A 19966-nucleotide genomic window follows, 5' to 3' on the forward strand; every position below is an offset into this window, starting at 1 on the left:
ATGTATATCAAACAAAAACAAACAAAAAAAGCACACAGAAGCATCTTTTTGTCTGCTAGGACGTCTTTGTTTCTGCCTGATAAAAATCCGAACACACCTCAGCCCCTTCAAATGACAGCTTCTGGTATACTCTAAAAAGTAACAGCAATGTACTTACGCCTTGACAGTTAAGGACTTCTTTTATTGTTAGGTTGCTTTTCACTGTTGAAAGAAAAGCCCCAGTTTACAGTCTCAGAAAGTTGGCTCTAGTGCCAAGATTCTCAGGTGCTAGTGCAAGTGCTGGACTGGGGAACAAATGTGCATAGCTCTTATGCATAATACACTTATATGAGATAACTTGCAGCACTCTCTAATGTGTAAAAACAATGGAAAACTAACATCACAGATACAAAGTAAGAAACAGACAGAAAACACCCTGGGACAGAAATAAAACAATAATGTGTGTCTGATACTGTTATTTCCTCTGACGGTAAAGTGTGACCAGTCACAGTCTGGAGCTCTGGAAAAATAAGATATTTAAGACCTGATAAAGTTGTGACAAAGAAACAGAAGGTGTTGGAAAGCATGCAGTGCTTTAAAAGTGCCCTGCTAACAGTATTTTTCACCTGCTGAAAACACTGATGTGTGCTCAGTCACCCTAAAAGAGAAGCAGACAGATGACGGAGAAAAAGAGTGCTACATCAGTGAACAGACAAAAATACTCAAAGTAAGAGAGAACTAAATCAAAAGTGGGCAAAGAAGAAAAAAAGACAAGCACAATAAAAGAAGAGCAGTTTGAGAAATGTAAGGAGTGGGATATAACATGCCCAAAGAGACATAAGTTAGTGAGTCATTGTCTGTGCAAAGACTATCTTGTCTTCATGTTTTGCTTGTCCTCTGGGCTGACTATGACCTGAATTTGTCATATTATCAGTGCTGTCATGACAGTTCGTCTTCTGTTTGCACTTTAACTTACTTTGTAACAAATTATTATTCCTAAAAGTGTTAGCATCTTTTGATTTTTTATATTTCTACATGAGCTCTTTTGGTCTTCCGAGGCTTGGCCCTCCTGCTGTAGAGTCCCACTACTTTACATCACCCAAGCAGACCAGAATAAGTTTCGCAGCTGCCTTGTGATGAGATCTGTTTGGCTACGTTCCACTGAGAGGCAGATAGATTATGCACAGTCAGAAGAATTGATACACTCTGTTAGGACAGAAAAAAAAACAGCACATAAAATATTGTGGTGTCTCACACAACCCACCCCAGGGCTAAACAATGAGCAAATATCCTTCACAGCCGGGATGCTAAACAACTGCCTGCACACAACTGGGCAAAATGCTGACACAAACAAAAAAGGATGCAGCTTGGTTTAAAAAAATGTTTTTAACAGCGTAAATCAAGATGCCATCATTCCCAAATTATTAAAACTGTTAACTAACTGAAAATTACCTGAGAAAATCATGTAGTCATTAAATGTCCGCAAAGGTCAGGGCAGGAAGATTGGAAAGGTCGTGTAATGAAAACAAATAAAAAAAATTAGACTAATTAGTAAAATGATTGGCTATAAAAAGAAAGCGCATCCCAGAGAGGCTGATAGTTTCAGAAGTAACGATTGGGAGGCTTTTACCACTTTGTGAAAGAGCGAGTGGGAAAATTGTTCAGCAATTTCAGAATACTTTTTTAAATTTAAAATCAGCAAAGAATTTATTCTTTTATGTGCAAAGTTTAGAGCTGTACTAAACAAAATAATCACACTTGCTCTGCACTAATTGTTTGGTGTATGGACTGCAGCATATTTTCTAGAATTATTGTCCTCAGTGAATTATAAATAAGCATAAAAAGCAGCTCTTGATTTGTTTCTTACATTTTATTTTTGCTTTTGTGCCTTAAGGCAAAGCTTCACAGATCTTTTTTATGTTTTTCTCTTCTTTGTTAAGCACATTAAGTTTACATAATAAAATGTGCTTTATAAATAAAATTGCTATAAAAAGCTGATATTTAGAGCACACATTACCGCTTCAACACACCTGAGGACATGGATGCTTCTTATTATCTGAGACATGTTTAATAAATGAATAAATAAATAAGATCTCAGTGTGCTAACTACTTTTTTTTTTTAAATGTAAGGCATTCTGGATAATAACTTTCTTCAAATTTATTCTGAACAAGTAAAACTCATAAGAGAACATCTATGATGTTTGGAAGTGAAATGTTTTGAATCTCCATTCACCCTCATTACTTTTTAAAGGGTGTGTTTGTGGTTTAACTTTCCTCTCGCTGGGGTGTTGATGATTTCTCCAAAATGATTGAGTAGCAAAGTAAGCTAAGACCAAAATACACATATTTAATGTAGGGCACAATTTTCTTTGGTTCACTATCTTGGTGAACAAAGCTGAAGAACTCAGCTGACACTGTTTTGTTGCTGTGAGTATTTACAGTTATTACATGAAGATATCCTCCACTATGACCCAATGCTATCGCGTTACATCTCTTTAAGCTCATTATGTTAGACTGAAAACAAGATCACAGGCCAGATCCGATCACTGAGCACCTGCCCATATTCATTTGTTATCCAAAAATAGAACTACATCAGCTGGTGATTCAGCATAAGAGCTGCTGAGGAAACAAGCAATAAAGCAATAACAAATTCTGCTATTCCCCCTGTGATATCACTTTCCCTTCCAATGAGGGAGACAGCTTGGTCTGTGTAGCAGCTGCTACTGATAGACACTGGAGTTTGTACAGCTGTGGCCGGATGAACGTGTCAAAAAAAGGAAAAAAAAAAAAAAGATTACTAGAACAAATCAAGGTGAAAATATGACAGTTGAAAAATGACAGTTCTGCTGCACACTTATGATATGTTCATACTTTTCAGCGATGAACTGTGAAAAGGTTTATACTTGACATTTTGGCCGAAAACGCACCCACACAGAGTGCTTCTTTGACATGATATGATTGAGTCAGCGTACACTCTCTGCTAAAGCTGAACAAATGTAAACATTGCATACGTTTGACCTAGCAGTCTCTATCGAGCTGGCCAAGTACAAAGCCGTGAAGCCGTGTGGGTGATAAATCCTCGACTGCTTTTGATAAAGTGTTGTCTCCTTATCTGAGTAACACCGGCTATTTTCTGACCAAGGCTCGTTTGCATATCATCCAAAAAAATCAACAAGTCGAGCCTGAGACCACAGCCCTAATAATAAATCTGGGTATCCACACAAATCTCTGCTTCTCAGGAACAAGACTTAAAGTAAATGACATGCATGGCTGCATCTTTAGGTAAATTTGTTTCTGTTTTTAATCAGAGAGCATTCTCTTATTTACTGTGTAAACTACCATGGCAGACTTACCCATGTGGGGCCCATGTGGGCACTTTTGTGTGGGGTGTCTGGGGCCCTCCACAGTGGGCCCACACCAGCACCAATAGGACATGTTTAGCGGGATAGTGTTTTCACTCATTCACCAGATTGTCCTCCTCACTGAAGCATGGACAGCTTACATTCAAAACTTGAATAAAAACAAATCTTATGTAAAAAAAAAAGACAAATGACGCAACATAATTTTTTTGAGATAAAACAATACTAATGTTATTTTGCTGTTTCTGGCTTTCTCTCTTTGTCTCTAGGTTGCTTCCAGCTATGTAACGTCTTTCGCCAGAACATGGAGATAGACCAGTGTCTGCTGGAGTCTCTTCCCATTGGCCAGCGCCAAAGGCTGGTCAGGAGGATGCGCTGTGAACAAATAAGAGCGTACTATGAGAGAGAAAAGAGCCTTCAGCGCCAGCAAGGTGGAGTCAAGGTTCGAGCCCTGCCCACGCACCGCAAGAAGCACCACGTCCGCTTCAACCCCGCCGATATTATACAGGATGCCATCGTTCATCATAACGACAAAGAAGGTGTGTGTTTGGATTTTTCTGCGAGTGGGCGTGTCTGCTTCTGGTTAACACGAGGGTGACAAGAGGGTAGCAGAGATGGCAATACCTGATTTTGAGAGCAAAGTGTTGACAAAAATCCCACCTACATATGCTGTTCAGTGACACTGACAGAGAGCTAGATGACATAAGAATGTTCTTCAACAGATAAAGAAAGAACATGTGATACAGCTGTTTGATTGGCTGATAGTTAATAGTCCATTAAAGCATTTAAAAATGGTTAAAAACACTTTCTTGTGGCTTCAGAATGACTGTGATTTTACTGATGTCGGCGAAAAGCGCCATTGTCTGCCCTCCTGTGTCGGTTTCTGTGTCTGAGAATGTTTCTTTGTTCCTGTCTGTGTGTGTGTTTATTTATCTGTTACCAGCCAGAGAAATGGAGTCTGTAAGCTTTCCTCAGACAATAAAAACACACTAACTTCTGATGCTGACATCATTCTGTCACAAAACAAGCCTCTTGAAATTTAAAGGGTATTCACATTTTACTCCAAAAGGCACATCTTTTTGTCCAACCTTACCATTTTTCTTTTTGTCTATGACAGTCACTTGCCAGTCACCGACACATCTGTCTGAGCATATCTCCGTCAGTCCTTCCGGCAGACTTTGCAGGTCACTGTGTTAATCTCTGCTCCCTGGCTGCCAGTAAGATTCAGCTGGGGTCTGTGGGAGCAGCTGGTGTGCCACTGCTAAAGCCAACCTGAAAACAGGGTTCACTGGCTTGGCATGGATCGCATACTCCTCTGCCTAATCACCTAAGCCCCACCATGGTGCTCAAGTGGTACCAGGCCGCCGTTTGTCTTGCTATGTAAGGGCTTTGTGACCATTTGGTGCTCAAAACAAGAACTGGCTCCAAATGAAACAAAATAGTAGATTCATGCAGAGGCGTCTGTAGATAAGGGAACACTTCATATCTTTATCTTTGAAGAAAAATACTGCCTTAAAGATTCATCAGCTGTTCTTTTTATGCTAGCTTGTCTGGTTCTTTTGGGTCAGTGCCTCTGCGTAAGGATTTGTCCAAACCACTTAGAGTTTACACTTGGAAGTTGGATCCATCAGCACTCAGTACTGTATATCCTGACAATGCCTCTTCTTTAGTATTCTTCAGTGGTGCTGGTGCTCAAAGTGATACGTTTTTCTCACTATCTCTGCTCGTGTTAGCCTTTTTTGTAAAGAGTGATAGGATTTGCTTCAGGCCAGGACTGTCCCAGAGTAATGTGGGAACATATTTGGCACTGGCAAACTTAAACTTAGGGTTAGAAATTAGCAATAGCTATGAACTCTGTGTGCCGCACATCAGTTTCATGCTCTATACTGGAACTATAGCTATGTGTATCATGCCTGGCTGATTTCCAAAAAGCTGTTGTTGGGGTTTAAACACAGTCACCATTTAAGCAGTAGATCATATACTGTATGACTGCCAAAAAAAGCCAATATTTTAATTATTTTATGCTTTCAGCATTACGATTAAGCTATCATTTCATGGATCCCTTCTAGAGTAAGCTCAAGTGATATACTTGTTAAAGATACACTTGTATCTTTAAAATGTCTGTTATCTTTAATACATTTAAATATCTCAACTTAATTTGTCATCACCGTCTGAAGCAGACGGTGATGATTATTGAAAAATAATTAAAGATGTTTAGGTGACTCATAGCTCTTTAAGAAGCTGTGACTGAAAAAGACACAAAAAGAGAGATTAGCAAATAAGACTCAGCCTTAACTAAAAAATAAAATTAAAAAAATCGAGGCACGAGGTGCTGAAACTTTGTCTGCTGACACGACAGCCAGATAATAAGAGATGCACACACAGTCTACACACACGCAGTCACAAAAGGATTTTGTTTTTCTTATCATTCGTCTTGTACAGGAAGTAAGATGAGGGAGAGAGAAGAGGGAAGGGCAAACACACTGAGAAAAGGGAACATTGGAAAATGAATGAAGCTAAATAACAGCAGCAAAGATGCTTTTGGATTACGAAGGATATCGCAGGGTTAAGGTTAGATATAGCACGGACACACAGCTCTAGCTGTAGATCTGAGAATACTGCACGTCATCTTCGTTCACGGGTTTATCTGTCATATGCAAACATCTGGCTCGCTTGTGTTTTGACATTTGGTGAAACTGCTTCTTTTTTTTTTTTAAACCAATCATCAGAATGCGAAGCTGTTGCTCTCGTAACCATGGAACCTACTATTAATATTTACCATGTCTTAACGCTCCAAAAATGCTATTTAATGACATTTTGTGCTGGTTTCTCCAACTTTGGTTATCAAATCTTGAGAGGTTTTTGGTACCTCTTTTTGATTGGTACAATTCTAAAACTCATCTTAAGACACCTGTGGACTGTATCCGCATCTTTCTTTGAAGTACTTCCTTTAAAAACCGAAATCTCATGAGCTCCAGTTTTGCACTGTGCACCCCATTCATATATCAGATCTTACACAGAAAATCACAATTACTTTGTTGTGTTAGAACAATTTGCTGTTTTCTAATGATTATTGTTGTTTTGCATGCATGTGTATGTGTGAAGCCTGCAGCTCTGCTTTAGAACATCCATTCTTTAGACCAGTACTGTTTAATGGCTTGTCATTTAAGACATTCATAGCCTCATGATCCTTTAGTGTCTCTTGTATCCTGGCCTTTTTAGCTGCCACAGACCTCGGGTCAAACCTACTTTTCTCCTGCTGGCAGTAAAGATTACCTGTATTATGCAACCGTATGCATTCACAGTCCCCTCAGTGGGGACTCCAACTCAAGTCAGAAATATTGTTATTTGGATCGGTCTCTGCACCAGTGGGCGAGCGTGTTTCCCCTGTGCCTGTGCTGCATGTCTGTTCAGTGTGCACTATATGGAAGTGTAATTACTGTGTGAAGTGTGTCTGAACGGCCATCTTTCATTATTGATCAATGTGTATAGATCCATCCTGCAGGCACAGCACAGGGACTCATAGTGCAATCACTTCTCCACAGTGAGGAAGTCGGGAAAGTGGAGGTAATAAAAGCTTCCAGTCATGTGGAGTGTTTTGGAGCACTCCTTAGAAACATATCACACCTAAAGTACTAAACACCATGTGTTTATATCAGTGAAGCAAAAGCTTCAATACAAAGTTTAAGGAATCCACTTGACACTGCCCACGAAATACATTTTAACTCAAAGGAATTCTCTGTTATATCCATAATCATAACTATATCCATCTGTTATCATTAGATACTGTGTGGCGGATGTGCTGGACCACAGTTGAAGTCACTGTGATGTGTAGTGTAGTCTTATGGGAAGTTTCAGACACTTAGCTCTGTTCTGTTAGCCTTCCATCTATATATAATCTCCCCTAGGTGGTGAAACTTAACCAAAGGGGAAGAAAAATAAGTAAATATGTTAGGGATGGTAGGGAACATCACTTGATATCTCCCTCAGTGCACCACACTGGGATTAAAAGGGTGTCAGACATCTGTCATGTTTTTGACAGAACAGGGCCTAGGCCCACAGAGCTGATAGAAAAAGAAGCCCTTTTTTTTGCCATCCTTCATAAATGTGCTTTAATGACAACTTTTGTCATATTGCAATGAAACTTTACACTGGAATTCATACTTCTCCGACCTTCTAATATTAAATGTATACTTCATTTGATGAGTCATGAGTGTCCAGACAGGTAAAATGAGCAAAGGATGTGAATGTTATGAAGTCATTTCTTACAGTTGTGCTCGGTTTGAAGATGGAATTTAATTTAGATGTTTTTTTTCTACGTTTGAGTATTTTAATTAAAATTACACAAAGGAAGAGAAGTACACATAATGACAGTTTCCCCTAAAATGGCCGGCTGTAAAACCGGATTAAAATGCATTCACATTCAATTTGCGGTCCCACTTTCCCTTTACTGTCACAAATAAGCAATTTCAATTTTTCTTTTTTTTCTTTTTGCAGGCATGATTTTACGAGGAGAATTCCAGTGCTTCATTGTAGAAAAAAGAAAGCGAGATAAAATATGCACCAGCACCATTTGTCTGAGAGTTGTTTTTTAGAGTAATGTGTTTCTTTCACTGGAGGACGCAACTTAAACAAAGTTGCAAGTCAACATTTATGGAGGGGTTTTGTCTATTAAATACTTCAAATACTGTGAGCGTGCATTGCCCCCCTTTGGTGGCATTTATTACATGGTTACAGAAGCTGAATTCCATTACATGGCCTTTTCTGGGGATAAGTAGGCAGTGGTTCCCTGTTCCCTCTTACAAGACTCATTATCTATTTGAAAACTCTACACTTGTGTTTTTCCATCATGAATGAAACAAAGGAGGAATGAAAAACTCATTTCAAAAACATGGGGCAGTGAGGTGAGACGGCCCCCCGTTTGTGATCATGACTCTGTGATAAGGACCCAAGAGACAGACGCATTTATAAGAGTAAGGGATTTGAACGTAATCTCATATAGGGCTGCCAAGGAATGATAGTTTGCATGAGAAGAATGTGTCTGGTTGCCATACGAAGAAAATTGGCAATGCTGATGTAAGTGGCACATTATGGAGCGCACATTACAGAGATTTGATCAGATTCATAGAATGTCACGGTGCAGCAAGAGAAAGAAGAGCCACAGAATTGAAAAGAGAGCCATGAGAAAAGTACATCCAACCTTGCACTGTATCTGCACAACAGTCAGCGTGAGGCATTGTATCTATTTCAAGCAGTTCCAGTTCAACAATATGTAAATCTAATATTCCTGAGTGGAGAACTGCTTTTTTAACAGTGAATTGCACATACTTTGCAATATACTGTGTAGGCAAAAGGTCCTGAAGGTGCTGAACACAAGCATGAGTTAATATCTAAATGAAAGCATGGATTTTCAAGAGAGTTACTGATTAACTTCGTGTACAGTTTTATGTATTGGATGTAGCTGTATTTATAATATCTTACTGTAGGGATGTAGCTGTGAAGTATTTTTTCCATGGAAGAAGAAGAAGGCCAATAAGATGTCACAGGTTTGGCTTTTAAGAATCTGAGTAGTTATCAAGGTCATAATGCTCTATTCATGTCCACCTGTCAATCTGTAGCTAATTTAGATTTCTCTCTCATCTTTCTCTCTCTCTCCGTCGTGCTTACTCTTTTTCTATCAGGTCCTATGTGGTTGCCATGGAAACTGCACATACGTCTTGAACAGCTGTTTTGTGGTTGTCCAGAAAAGATAGTTGACTTTAGTTTTTGCGCACTCTTCATTTCACTGCCTGATTGAAGGGTGGCACACTTACATACACCGACTCACTTATAAAAATTAATAAATATATAAAGACAGTTAATGTTGTGGCTGTGCTGTGAGATAAATATATAGCTGCCACAACTCCAGGGTTCCTTTTGCATTTTAGTTACGTGATAATGTGGCATCACCTCATAATGTAAAACAGCTTGTCGTTAGTAGCTTTCAGACAAACAGTGTCATGCATCCCTTTTGCTATTGACTTGACAAATGGCTTTCTCCTTTTGTAGTTAAAATCCCATTACCTTATTGGGATTATAGAGTTATCGAGAACTAATTTAGTCTGTCAAGCCATGATTTTAACTATGGATTCACACTGTTTCATCTTTCTTCAATAAACTTTGCTTGTGTTAATCGTTACTTCTGTGTATGCAGGACTTTGACAGATCCTTTGTAAAGATGATTCCATAGGAACAAACGGGGGATAAAATTCAATACATTCAGGTTTTTTTGGAAGCTCATGGTATTAAATTTGACTTTCCCCTGCCTACTGTTTCTGCACTTAGTTATTGTAAAGACTTAGTGACACAAAGAGGGAATGTTGCACTAAAAAGAATCAAACTTTGGGTGACACCTACATGAGCTGTCTAAATCAGGCTTCTGAAGTTCTGTATAAACTTTATCTGAACTTTGGATTATTTATGCTGAGAACAAAGTCTTGGGATTTTGTTTGCTATTGTCTTCCATTATTTGACGTACGTTAGACAGGGATAATTGGATGCCCCTAGTTTGACTTGACAGGAATATTGCCTACAGGAAGCAAAACTTGTTTCAGTGTTCATAGATAGATAGATAGATACTTTATTGATCCTACAAGGGAAATTGTTGTGTTACAGCAGCATTATAAAGTATAAAGTATAAAAATAGTACAGTCTGCAATAAACATCAGTTAAGTTAAAGTGCCAAAGGCACCTGGTAAGAGCCTTATGCTATGGAGATATATACAGCAATGATCAAAAGCAAAAAAAAAGTACAAATGAAGTTAGTTAAAAAAAAACAGCGAAAGTAAGACTGACATTGTAAGAAAGCAGTGCAAATTACAATAATAAATAATAACTGTTATCTTAATCTAAGCTACATAAAGGTATAATACAAAATATGTTTGGGATCATAAGACACACAAAGCATTTTTAAATGAAAGCCTTCAATATTAGTGATATTTAGCATAGCTGGCAGCTTTACTACTAATGCACACAACAGATGGACACGCGTGCAACAGTACTATTGATTCCCGATGGCCATATTGTCGGACAAACATTTTTTCCCCATTTGCTACTTGATGACATTATGAACCACTTGACCCTTGACCTGTCTGCAGCTGTGGGCCATAAAATTCAGGCAGGTTGAATGAAAGCTCCTTACTAACTAACTCCATCAGTTGGGTCATTTTAAAACCCGAGTTTATCCTAACCAGGAAAATATACCAACCTTCAATATACCAACTTTTACCATTTGTGAATCACAAGATGCTTTACATTCTTAAAAACTGCCCTTCTGAGTTCACTGATGAGTTGTGATATATTGTTTAATAGACAAGAAAGCAGGAACATTATCAATTCCCCCGTACCTAATTCAGCTTTAGATGTACTTTAATTGATGTTTTACAGTCTTGTGTCTCCACAGCATATGGAGACTTGAGGAGATAATTATGCTGATTGGATCCAGCACTGGTCTGTTTATTACTCATCCACCACTTAAATGCTATTAAGCACTGCAGCCATGAGAAGAATGGAAAAACATTCTTTGTATAATGTCTGGCTTGCTTGATATGCATGCATGTGCCTCTACAATGATAGGCCAACCAAGTGATTAGTGAATATCCTCTTCTTCCATCTCACCCTTTCCCCTTTCTTATACCAACACATGAACCCTCTGCACACCAACCCCCTGCATGTCCTCCTGCGTTACATCCATCAACCTTTCCTGCAGTCGTCTTTTCCTCCTTTCTGACGACTCCATGGACAAAATGCTTTTCTCAATATATCCTCTATCCCTGCTCTGTATGTGTCCCAAATGATCTCAGCCTTTAACTTTGTCTTCAAACTGCTCAGCCTAAATTGTCACTCTCATATACTCATTTCTAATCTTGTTTTCAGGTCTGCCATGTCCAAACCATACATCATATTACGTTAGATTGATAAATGTTTAAATTATTGAGATTTTGTTTTACTTTGCTTAATATCTGAAGATAATTCTGAATTTTTATTGCCAACCAGCTCATTGTTAATTGTTCCCTGATTTCTGATTTGGTGTTTTAGTTCGTTAACATATACTGTAGTTGTGGATGGTGTGTAAATGCACGATGCACACTTCAAACAGTTATCTGTGTTTATAAAATACACATATTTATCGCAGGTGAATCCATTTGCAATGCTAGTAAATTTTAAGACAGTAATGTTTAACAGATCCTTTCCTTTAGATTTTAGCAAAAACTTTAAAGTGTAATATTTTGCCATGGCTCTGTGTGGATGTTCATGTATGTGCTAATGCAACAGACTGTATGCGTTTGTGTATGTGGCATATGTGGTGGGATTGTGTGACAGTGTTGGTATGAGGTCTTCCTCGGTTCAGTCAGCAGCCGTCTAGTGCTGTCAGTGTCACTGAATTCACATGTGTCCAAACTACAGCGCTCCACCTGCCTTTCTTGTTTGACTATCAGTCTCTATTCATCTGTCGCACACCCCAGTGTCCTGTCGCTCTCGCTCTGTCACTGTGTGCTGCTACGTTCACATTTATTTCTTTAAAAACACATCAAATTTATAGCAAAATCTTAGGACCCTGCTTATCTGTGTTAACCATGTCTGCTTATCTGTTTATGTCTGACTGTGTCAGCTTGTTTGTAATGGTTTATGTTTCCTTTAGTCGATCTGTGTCAGTGTGTTATTGGGTTGCGTGGCTCGCTGTTGCCCCAGCAGCAGGTCAGAAAACAGGGGTTACCAAACATGCACGCACAACTTAACACTGATCCGCACTGACGTAACAAGGACAGTCAGAGGACACTCACTCGACACACATTGGTTTTGATAGTGATGCCTGTGTTTGCGTATGTGTCTACTGTGCTTGCCTTAAGCACGCTGCCTGTCCTCGCAAACAGCAGGTGCTAACATATGGATGTTTGGTGTGTTGCAGTGTTGCGCCTCCTGAAAGAAGGTGTTGACCCCAACACTCCCATTTCCTCTGGGGGATCCTTGCTACACTTGGTAAGATATGTCCCTAACAGGAAGTGGCATTTTTTACACTCACATTCATCTTCTCTGGAATTCCTGCATTTCTAATGCACAGATTTAAAAAATCAGGACATTGTTATGTGTCCTCACAGAATGATATTGTCACTCCTATAAATGTAACATGTTTATACTTATAACCGTTCTCCATGCCTTCATTTTTGCAAAAATGTATTACATTCCTCCGTGACAGTGGCAAAATTTTATTTACTACTGCTGGACATTTTTCCATATTTACAACTTATTAGTGTATGTGCACTGAACCACTCCTGTGGTTCCAATAAATCTAACAATACAGGGAGTGCAGAATTATTAGGCAAGTTGTATTTTTGAGGAATAATTTTATTATTGAACAACAACCATGTTCTCAATGAACCCAAAAAACTCATTAATATCAAAGCTGAATGTTTTTGGAAGTAGTTTTTAGTTTGTTTTTAGTTTTAGCTATTTTAGGGGGATATCTGTGTGTGCAGGTGACTATTACTGTGCATAATTATTAGGCAACTTAACAAAAAACAAATATATACCCATTTCAATTATTGATTTTTACCAGTGAAACCAATATAACATCTCCACATTCACAAATATACATTTCTGACATTCAAAAACAAAACAAAAACAAATCAGCGACCAATATAGCCACCTTTCTTTGCAAGGACACTCAAAAGCCTGCCATCCATGGATTCTGTCAGTGTTTTGATCTGTTCACCATCAACATTGCGTGCAGCAGCAACCACAGCCTCCCAGACACTGTTCAGAGAGGTGTACTGTTTTCCCTCCTTGTAAATCTCACATTTGATGATGGACCACAGGTTCTCAATGGGGTTCAGATCAGGTGAACAAGGAGGCCATGTCATTAGTTTTTCTTCTTTTATACCCTTTCTTGCCAGCCACGCTGTGGAGTACTTGGACGCGTGTGATGGAGCATTGTCCTGCATGAAAATCATGTTTTTCTTGAAGGATGCAGACTTCTTCCTGTACCACTGCTTGAAGAAGGTGTCTTCCAGAAACTGGCAGTAGGACTGGGAGTTGAGCTTGACTCCATCCTCAACCCGAAAAGGCCCCACAAGCTCATCTTTGATGATACCAGCCCAAACCAGTACTCCACCTCCACCTTGCTGGCGTCTGAGTCGGACTGGAGCTCTCTGCCCTTTACCAATCCAGCCACGGGCCATCCATCTGGCCCATCAAGACTCACTCTCATTTCATCAGTCCATAAAACCTTAGAAAAACCAGTCTTGAGATATTTCTTGGCCCAGTCTTGACGTTTCAGCTTGTGTGTCTTGTTCAGTGGTGGTCGTCTTTCAGCCTTTCTTACCTTGGCCATGTCTCTGAGTATTGCACACCTTGTGCTTTTGGGCACTCCAGTGATGTTGCAGCTCTGAAATATGGCCAAACTGGTGGCAAGTGGCATCTTGGCAGCTGCACGCTTGACTTTTCTCAGTTCATGGGCAGTTATTTTGCGCCTTGGTTTTTCCACACGCTTCTTGCGACCCTGTTGACTATTTTGAATGAAACGCTTGATTGTTCGATGATCACGCTTCAGAAGCTTTGCAATTTTGAGACTGCTGCATCCCTCTGCAAGATATCTCACTATTTTTGACTTTTCTGAGCCTGTCAAGTCCTTCTTTTGACCCATTTTGCCAAAGGAAAGGACGTTGCCTAATAATTATGCACACCTGATATAGGGTGTTGATGTCATTAGACCACACCCCTTCTCATTACAGAGATGCACATCACCTAATATGCTTAATTGGTAGTAGGCTTTCGAGCCTATACAGCTTGGAGTAAGACAACATGCATGAAGAGGATGATGTGGACAAAATACTCATTTGCCTAATAATTCTGCACTCCCTGTACTGTAATTTCCTTCTTTTTGCATTCTGCAGTGTGCCCGCCATGACAATGTCTTTGCAGCAGAACTTCTGATTGAACGAGGCTTGAGCGTCAACCTGCAGGACGAAGACCTGTGGACAGCCCTACATGTAGCCTGTGTGTGTGACCATGCTGATATGGTGCTGCTGCTGCTGGTGGTGAGAAACACACATTCAAACATGACCATGCAGTATATTGGAAGGAAAAAGAAAACATACAGAGACATTCAAGGACACACGTTTTGGCTGTAGTTGTAATTTTCTGGTTGATCTTTGCAATTCCAAGTGTGTCAGCTACAAATTAGATTAGTGTGTTGGACCTGGTTGGTACTCACGCTTCATTTAGAAGTAGCTTTGAACTACTGGCTCACGTTAGTCATCAAGAATTTTCTGTCCAAGTGGAGCATCTTCCATTGATGAGGGGTTTTGTGTGGCTGAGGATCTGAAACAGAGCTTTTTATTCTTTCACAAATCCAGTTGAATCTCCGAAAATTAGGATATTTGGAATTCGGCATTTGCATCATATCAAAGAGAGACTATTCTGTGGAGAATGTCTTGACAAGAGCCCTGGTTGTACTGATTAGGTCCATAATGAGAGCAGTGCCAGCTGTAAGGGAGGGCATGCACATGAAGCCCAGTCACTGAGTGGGCTGAGTTTGCTGCGCTGGTGTTGATTAGACGCAGAGAGGGTTGCATGTGGTGTAGAACTGTGTAGAATCCAGTGGATTCTGGTTCTGCTGATTGGGTCCTGAGTGATTGGTGTTTCCTGTCTGTGGGAAAGGGAAGAGATTTTCCTGGGAGGAATGTATACGTTTGAAGTATTTCCCAGGAAAAAAGAATACAGATAATTAATAGTGTTTGTGTATTTGCGTGCATTTAATATCCCTACAAGCATGTGGGGTGCCTAGTTTGCTTAGGGAGGGTGTCCTGTATGTATCTCAAATGCACTTTAATGCAGTGACTTGTGTTTTCAGGGGCTTTCATGATGGGCAATGCCATGGGAGAGAAAGAGAGAGAGACAGAGATTGATTCTGTACTTTTCCCGTTCGCTATCAGGAAAGAACTAGTTCCTCATAAATTGGGCCATATTGACGCATAACTCTGCTCTGTTGGAAGAGAACAGGGGAAGAGGGAAGAAAAAGGAAGAACATTTGTTAGAAATTAAAAACTATGAGAAGTTCAGACATTTTTACAGCTTACCAACACAAAGTACAGTAAAGACTTGAGCCGTCCCTCATTTCTTTATATTTTGCTCGGAAAATGGGTGCAGAAATTTATTGAAATATTAAGACACAAGGGATCACAGTAAATTAAACAAACATTGACTTTGTGTGATTTTAGCTTGAGCATTATTATTTGGTGTTATGTGTATTTTGTTCTTGTAAATTTCTTTGTCAGGTCTTTTCTGGAATTCTTAAGTGCATTCAGACACTGTTCATCTGCTGCAGACTGGTTTTTAGACCTGCAACCTATTTTGTCCTCAACTTGTCCTCTGATTTTTTAAATTTATCACGGGTTAAAAAATACTATTTTATGCTCTTCAAATTTTGTTATATTTGAAATTTTTTGTAGATTCAGTTAAAGAAACAGGACTAAACGATGTTGTTTTTGCAACAGGTTTCTAGTAATAAAGGATATTATAATAATAATAATAATATTTAAAATGAGTTCTTTGGTAAGCTGTCTGTTATGTGTAGACACATGAGTTAGGTTGCTTTTTATGCTTAGTAGTGTTAAGTGGTGTAATAAGCCAGAAAAAAAACATTCCTCTGAAAATGGTACAAGGATTGGGCTGAAATTGAGTGAAAAAGCAGCCAATGTCCAAAGAAAAACCTTGAAAGATCTTCAGAAAACCTGGAGAAATGCTCAGGACCACTGGAACCCAAAGAAGAAATGAGGGCTAGCTCAACACTTTTGCATAGTACTGTATTTGGCTTTGCTTGTGCTTTCTGTGAGTGTGTCCCTGCGCATGCTCGTGACAACATTTGGGTGAAAGGAAGAAAACACTTTCAAACATTTGAGTTTTCAAAATGGTGCAAATTTCCTTGGGGTGAATTTTTCACTTCATAGTAAGACAAACGCTCGAGTTTCTTTTGTCTGCTATGAACAGTAAGGGAGTATAATTTCTGAAAGGAGAACCCAAGCTCTTTCAGTCTACCATGGCAAAAATAGCTTCAGTCCAACAGTATTTCCGATAGAGATCCAATATCCCTTTTCTTCTGTTTATTCATTTTGACACCCAACTCCTTCACCGCAGACTCTTGCCAATTTCCAGTCTTTCCGCTCTGTTGTCAGGCTGTTCCCTCGTCAGAGCTCTAATTGCAAGCTCTTCCCTGTGAATGTAACGGCTTTATTTAACAATGGCCTCACTCGAGGAGCTTGACTGGCACCCTTATCTTTGATTGGCACAAGAAGGAATAATGTTGCTAGTATATACTAATCTATTGTCTCCACTCCATCATCTCTTTTGCTATTTCCCTCCTTTTGTCCTCTGTTTCCCTGTCCTTGATTTCCAGTTCCTTCTCAGAGCAACAGAGTGCTTTTTTTGCTGACAGAGATGTTACCAAGCTTGTCATGTGGAAAAGTAGAGGGATGGGGGAATGATTAGAAATATGAGTGAATTCCTTTTCTGCATCCGGATTGGCAGTAATGTTAATTCTCTTATCTCCTCCCTCCAAACAGCAGGAGAGCGAGCCATTTCTAAGCTCTGTCATTCCCAGCCCATTTCCAAACCCCTTCCAGAAACCATTGACACTCCAGTTCTGGTAAATGTTTGTTATTGACACCCTAGTAGGATTAACTCGCAGTTCAGAGTGGAAAATGCTACAGCTATATTTCCCAAAATTTATAAAATGGGAATAAAGATTCAAATATTTGCAGATCTTTAAAACCCTTTGCTTAATTGCAAATAGGACAGAGGCTAAAATTCATATTTCAGTTGCTCAGCAGTTTAGAGGCTTCTTTTTTGCACTTTTTGTTCCATCCCAACCAAATGTTTTCAGCAAGTAACAGGAGTTGACTGCAGGCAGGTCCTTTTAGAACCCAAGCTCTTTAACTATGAAGCCATGTGACTGGTGTACATTTAGACAGGCCTGTCCTGACACAGGTGTCGTCGAGATGGCAGCATCTGTGAAAGCACGATTGGTGCCTTCACAGACATGCAACATACACTAACACACCCCCAGTGTCACTGGAAATGTTGGAATTTCTGTGAAAGTCAGATTGTTCCTCTTGTCTTTAGTCTGGAGGCTCTGTTTTGGTTCCTGTCAAAGTTTCTACCTTTTGAAACAAAACCACTTCTGTGTTGTTTTTTTTTCCTTTTATTTTCTCATTTTCTGTGAAATGCTACACAGCAAAATCTCCAGTGTTAATTTAACACTGGAGATTTTGCTGTGTAGCTTTCAGTCTTGTGCTAGGAGAGGAATGGAATCACGTGATCGACTGGAAGCAGTTTCTCTTGCAAAATGTAATTTCCTGACTTACTGCTCAAAATCCAGCACGGGTACAGTCGTTGAATTAACCCACTTTCCATGCTTGTAAATAATGAATTTAGAACTTGTGAACTCCGAGTCCTTTGAAGTCAGACGTTTAACAGCAAGCCTCTGGCTGCACTGAACTTCACTTGACATCAGTTGAAATCACTCTCTCTGCCTCTCTGCTAATAATGCAGTGCAACCCCCAAACATCACAGTGGTTCATCAGGCAACTGTTGCTTAGTCGTTTAGTGCATTATAAGCTAGGTCCCAGAAAACTGCTCGTAATATTAGCAGGAAATGTATTACGTACTCTTTATTTTGGGACATTCATATTTGCATTCATTGGGTAGATTTTCATCCCCCTCGCTTTTTCATTCAACCTATACTTTTGACAAATTATTTTTTTTTTTATATTCATTTTTGTTTTTCAGTAGAATGAAAAGATTTTCTGTGCTGCACATTACTTAAAATCTTTATGAAATCATGACTCCTTATTTTCCTGCAACATCTGCTCTTTTTGTAAAAGCAAGCAAAATTGTCACAAAAGTAAAACATGGGAACAGAAGAGTAGGTTGAAGGTCTAAATGATTCTATGTGTACAGAGCAGATTGCACTGCTGTTCTGAGCTGTGGTTGGGGCTATGGCTATGATCCGACTACAATCGATTTCAGTAAAAGTAGCATTTTTTTTGTCTAGGCTACATAAATTGTCAGAAGAACAGCTGTAGACAGCTGTATTGATTAAGACAGAAGCTTACTGGTCTGTCAGACATACGTTGGACTGATGCCTCATTGTATGCGAGCTGTCAGTGCTGGTTAGCTTTTCACACCGAAGGTGTCCAGCTCAGCAGTAACTACCCCAGGGACAGCTTTCAACACACATTTACTAGTTGTTATTGATTTTTAGCAGTCACTGTGTTTAACAACTGCCATTATGAACCACAGGGAGTTTGGCATTAACAGATTTCCATCTCTGGGATGTCTTTGGTGGATCCATCATAATGGTGCTGGCTTGTGTGGGGCTCACAACTCAACTTTATAACCCCTTTGCACTACGCTTGACTGCCAGACAACACAAACCCATTTATATCTGTCAGCAATTATCATGTGTGATTTATGTCACTGGATTGGTGGTGCCTAGTGTTCCTGCTTCATAATCTGTGTCTGTTGGCTGAGGTCTGTGTGCCATAATACCTTTTTTTTGTTTCTAAATGACAGTTGGTTGTTATTGTTAGAACTTGTACAGCTAAACCAGCATTTTTACATTCATACAATGAGTTTCTCTGCTGATTTCCTTCTTGTGATTGTTTCACTCTCGGATGAAAAGCCCTGTCTTATAACAGTATCAGGTGCAGGATTATGTCCTGCTTGTGCAGTTTTAACTTTCTCAGAATGGGCAGCAACATATTTCCATAATTTTGTTGTACATGTACAGTGACAGTAAAGGGCTGTTCTATTCTCGTATTCTATATGTTTAAATGTTTTTTCTGGATGCTTTTTGTAGAGGTGTATAGGTGTGGATGTTTAGAGAGGACATAATGTATCTGTCTGTCAGGTAATAACTTCATTCTGCTGCACATCTATTTACCGCTACTGAATCTTGATGGTAAACGTGTGGATTAGCACACTTCTCTTCCCACTGTGTAATACTCACATGCATGCTAAGAGAGGCACCATGAGAACTCCTTTCAGGTTTATTAGGACGTTTTGCAGATTACCACTGGGTGCAAAGCACCATAAGTGTTTGAGGGAGTGAGGGTGGAGTGTGTGTTTGTGTAGTTGCTGTGTGGGTTTGGCAGAGGGGGGATAATTGTGCCCCCTTAATGCGCACTCCCACTCTGACTTACTCGTCATCATCTCATATCTTGCTCTTCTCAAGCTGTGTTTCACATTGTGATAAGGCTTTTTTTTTTCATGAATAGTCATGAAGCACCAGCTGATAGTTAATGTTAATTAATTCTCTTTGTTAACCCCCAGCTCACCCTCATAAGTGAGCAAAAAGAGCTCCCACTGGACAGCACAGATGGATGCACAATGAAGCTGTGGATCTCACTGGAACACATTTTCAGATCAGTCAAAACTGAATTCAGTGTCCCTGAATCAGAAATATTCCCTTTTCATTTTATTTATTTATTTTAATAAAATACGTCTGTTATTTGTAAGACAACTGGACAGATAAAGTTTATTTCGAAGTTTGTTTTTTCTCATGATTTTGCTGATTGGTTTTCAGAGCACTA

General features: G+C 39.4%; 1 protein-coding gene across 7 annotated transcripts in view; it reads left to right on the forward strand.

Annotated features, from left to right (window-relative positions):
• Window positions 1-19966, forward strand: part of myo16 (myosin XVI) — a 105547-nt gene that overhangs the window by 21283 nt on the left and 64298 nt on the right. For all 7 annotated transcript variants that reach the window (XR_317470.3, XR_317471.3, XM_005948832.2 and 4 more), the window contains exons 2-4: window positions 3608-3877; window positions 12286-12356; window positions 14270-14413. Coding sequence is in view for 5 of the 7 variants with exons in the window: in XM_005948830.3 (XP_005948892.1) it covers window positions 3608-3877; window positions 12286-12356; window positions 14270-14413 (485 nt within the window). In the remaining 2 variants the exon portion in view is untranslated. The remainder of the gene's footprint in view (window positions 1-3607; window positions 3878-12285; window positions 12357-14269; window positions 14414-19966) is intronic.

Source organism: Haplochromis burtoni, unplaced genomic scaffold, assembly GCF_018398535.1.
Source record: "Haplochromis burtoni strain Fernald_Lab_line unplaced genomic scaffold, NCSU_Asbu1 Contig_289, whole genome shotgun sequence".
In the NCBI taxonomy this organism is placed as follows: Eukaryota; Metazoa; Chordata; class Actinopteri; order Cichliformes; family Cichlidae; genus Haplochromis; species Haplochromis burtoni.